The 4,313-nt window shown below is 38.4% G+C and overlaps 1 protein-coding gene across 1 annotated transcript; it reads right to left on the reverse strand.

Moving 5' to 3' along the window:
• Positions 1–809: 809 nt before the first annotated feature.
• On the reverse strand, positions 810–1,549 carry LOC149147799 (kinesin motor protein-like protein). The gene has a single exon (XM_089441954.1). The coding sequence runs from the start codon at positions 1,416–1,418 to the stop codon at positions 810–812; it is 609 nt and encodes a 202-aa protein (XP_089298080.1). The 5' UTR covers positions 1,419–1,549.
• Between the last annotated feature and the right edge of the window lie 2,764 nt (positions 1,550–4,313).

A 4,313-nucleotide genomic window follows, 5' to 3' on the forward strand; every position in this document is an offset into this window, starting at 1 on the left:
AAATTAGTGTGTAAGTTGAGAAATTGTCTCAACCAAGTGATTCTAAGATAGACACACTATCTTAAGACCACTTACTTATGTATTTAAATGTATTATTCAATTTTTTGAATAATGTGAATTACATGACCACGAGAGACCACATGATGGCTCTCTGCCTTTTCCGCCAGTTTAATTTTTGTGTGTTAATTTGCTATGCATATGGTTATATCGCTTTGTGATTCTTCTTCATGTGGCATCAGAGCTTTGATTTTGGTTCTTATGGCCTATGTGAGTCCATAGATTTGCTACCAGTTATTGAAAGGTGCGTGCAAGGACACGTGAGGTGCTATTGAGAAGGTAGAAATTAATGTGAGCCAATCGTGTAACCAGAAGAAGTATCGCTGCAATGGAAACAAAATTAACGTAGAATTCCTAAACTTGCTACACAACTTCATGTTCATCAGAATCTCCAAGAATCTGAAGAATACAGCCTGCATGATTCCGCATAGGCATGAAGTCATCGAACTATGTGGCAGTGATCATCTTGGTGATTCTCAGCACATGCTTATGATCAAGCTGCAGGAATATTTGAAACTAACCTCGCAAATGGAGCCATTGGTTCAGGATGATCGGTCAGTGACTCGATCAACCTCGTGATAGCATAAAGAATGCACAAAGGCTTCTACGAGGCAAAAGACAACATTGGCAATGCAACGCGGGACAAAAGATACTTGATAGGGGCGAATATCAAGAATATGAATCTTGATAAGTGTCCAGTCGGACAAAGCTAAGCATTGACAAGAATCAATCGTAGTTTGAGGCTATGCAATTTAAGGCTGGTGAAGTTTTGGCATCTTGGCGTATGATTTTTTTTTCAGGTTAAGTATCTCTTGCTCCTTGAGACGGTTCTGAAACCTTGCGAGTCGAGCTTGCAAGCTCACCAGACTAGCCGCTTTTTGTGATAACACAATACTTAGTTTGGACACATAGTCATCTATGAGGCTACCTGGTTGCTCAACTTCTATTAAAATTTTCATTTCCTCACGCACTAGATCCATTGTATCGTCAATATCCTTCCCGTGGGCCTCTATTAAAGCCTCCTCCTCCTGAAGTATTGCATTTATATCATTATCATAATCAGTTTGTATCCTTTCCCTGAGTCTGGGAGCATTGTTATTTGAAGCAAGATCTTCCTTAAATTGTTGTTGTTGCTTTCTGACAGCATTAAATGCCTCAAACTTGCCATCTTCTTTAGATGTCCAGTTTATCTGTTTGTCCAGTTTTTCTTCTCTGCTTACCTTCCGACGTGTTGGGGAAACCTTCTGCACCTTCTCATCCCCATATGTATCAAAAGAATTCATAGCTGAAGAGGAGGAATTTTGACTTGTAACAGGACCCGCACTATCCTCTTGCATGTTAACTCTATTGTTTTCAACCATACCTGAAAACCCACTTTCCTCTCTGCTATTAAAGGGATAACTCGATGACAAACTAGAAGGAAGCCTTCCAAGTTCTTCAGATTGACTGTAATAATGCGGATTGTCCACAGACCTTTTACCAACATCTACATTTGCTAAAAGGTGGGGATGAAGACAAATCCTTTGGAGGGAGAGCTGAACTACTTGTCCTTTGATCCTTTTTCATATTATTGCTCTTTGAAAGCCCTTTAACCCTATCTGCATATCTCAATGTATTAAGTGTATTCTCACAAGAACCCGAATTAGGAGAAACGCATGATATCATAACCGTCTATGAGTTTCCTACAAAGGAATCATGAAGCTCTTCTGTCAACTTGCTTCCTCGAACTGGAATATGAATTTGGTCATTATCCAAGGCCCAGATTTTGTAAATTTCGACTCTGTTCGAACCTTTGATGAAGATTTGGTTTCGTCATATAGCTCGGGCCCATTCAAACTCACAGCCCTATTAAACTAGATGCAGAGGGCGAAGGTCTGAAATTTTGAAGAATTTATCTCGTTTTGTTTTCCTCTGGTCGCAGTGCTCTGAAGTTTCAAATGTTTTGAGTTGAGATTGGTGCATTTTGAGCCATATTTGGTCTATTTTTCCTTCTGGGGTATGCAATCTCAGTTTTTTCATTACGAACCCTTGTGATGGCTTCCAGGGAAGATGTGCCAAGCAAATCAGTTATCAAATCGAGTTGATGATTTGTGGAATGAAAAGGTGAACTTCATTTAGTCATATTTGAAGTCATAAGTGAAGATTTTTAAAAGGGGAAGCTCATTGTTGTATTTTGAAGAAAGCTTTATTTTTTAGCAGATTGAGTCAGTGTACATTTATTTTTGAAGACAAGTTGCTTCAAGGGGCTGTGAGCTTGGCATTCTTATTGTTAAGGAGGTAATTCTAATATTTTGTTGAAGAAAGCGGGTGAGTCATTTTTGAAGACAATTTGACGCTAAGGAGTTCTCAGTCTGTGCTTGAGACGCCTCACTGAAGACATTGTCATGATGATGTATATTGAAGGTTAATAAAAACATCTCCTTTTGTGGTGATCGTGTCCTAGATCCACCCAAAATTGAATAAGGGGATCATAGGTACACTCTGTGTCGTGAATGTGCTTGCATGATTTGAGTCAAATTTGTAAAACACTCTCTTTATTATGCTTAAACAAAACAACTACATGCACATAAGAAAGTTTACATATACAATTCATCGATCAAGCTCCTGAAATCAAAGCTCCCATAATCAATTAAGTTCATAAGCACAAAGCGTCACATCATCGACTTGATAAAAGTAATATTCTGCAACAACATTTCACAACAGCTAATTCACACCATCAAGTTAAGGATGCTACAAATCAAGCACTTCAAGCCTAATGACATCAACATCATCAACACTTTTTGTATCACTTGCAGATAAACATTTTTTAACTGAATTGTAAGGGTGCATTCTTAGTTGAAACCGACACCCATGCTTTGAATTGATAGGGAATCAATTAAAATAGGTGAATACATTAAGTGAAGTAAGTCTTCAACTGATTCATCAAGATTGAATTTGTCATTTTTCTCTTGGGTGCATTTTCGACAGTGTTCGACACCCTTTCTTGTTTAAAATCAGCACATTCAGTGAGTACATTCAAGAAATCACAAAGTGTCAGTAATCAATCAAGCAAGTTCAAGCACATAATCAAGCAAGCAATCATCTTCAAACGAGATGGACTCTAAATATTCAAGTAAGCATCAAAACAAGCATGTGTCTACAGTAAGCACACTAAGATCAAGCGAGCGTGTCAAGTAACCAAATTAAGTACAACAGTTCAACGCACAACAAGTGAGCCTGTGTAAAGTTCAATAAATCATTCCTAACATTTCATTAAAGCAAAGCGATCGCCATCAAGGGAGCATACTATCAATAGTTCAAGCAAGTGTTTAAAAGCATCAGCAATCAACAACCAGTACAAGCGAGCGTGTCATTTCAGTGATCGACTCAAGTGAGAAATTTTTTCAAGCACGACTTCTACGACAAGTGAGCCTGAATTCAAAGTAAACAAGGAAAAATGGCGACACACATTTAGTTGTCCCAAAGTATTAACAATTTATTGTCATCATCAACCGATGACATGGTGCACATCATCAAAACCACTCTTGCTGCCATTCAAGTGCATATTCAACATGCACATGAAACAATTAAGTTCCTTCAACTGGAGATGTAACTGTAGAGAAATGAGTTATTAGAGAAGCGTGTTGCTTCCAAGTCTTTGACCAATCCAGAGACAGCTGATCATTCAACTTCATTCATCCAACCAGCTTCAAGTGTTGAAGTTGTTACAGTTCAACTTTCTTCCAAACCCATCATCAAGCCATGGGAAGAAATTCAAAGTAATCGAAATCGACGCAGCTTAGGATATGTCAAAGATAACAGAAACTTACATATCCTTGATTATTCAAAGCCCATTCAGTTCGTCAATGCCGAATTACTTGAAAAAATCACCTCAGCAAGTTCTCAACAACTTGCAGATCGATGTCAATGAACGCAAATTGAAGTTGCAGTCAAACCAAATTGCCTTCATTGTCAAAGAACTGGTCATCTGGAATATCAGTGTTTGGTCTCCATCCTTGTCACCATCGCAAGTCAAAACATTCATTAGCACAATGCAGCAAACAACAACAGTCAACCAGATTGAAGATAAATTATTCATGGATTGATCCCTGGGAATGGTCATCCATCGCCAGAAGATTGTACAAGTTTTACAATCGAATTCACTCACACATTTTGTAGCCAACAGTTAATTGAAGATGGTACTCTCATGCACCTAAAAGCGGGAGTACAACAATGAAACTCTCCTACACCTGAAGGGGGGGGGAGTTCAAAATTCA

This window comes from Pinus tabuliformis, chromosome 9 (genome assembly GCF_031772625.1).
Source record: "Pinus tabuliformis cultivar Carrire ecotype Pingquan chromosome 9, CPIR1, whole genome shotgun sequence".
Classification (NCBI taxonomy): domain Eukaryota; kingdom Viridiplantae; phylum Streptophyta; class Pinopsida; order Pinales; family Pinaceae; genus Pinus; species Pinus tabuliformis.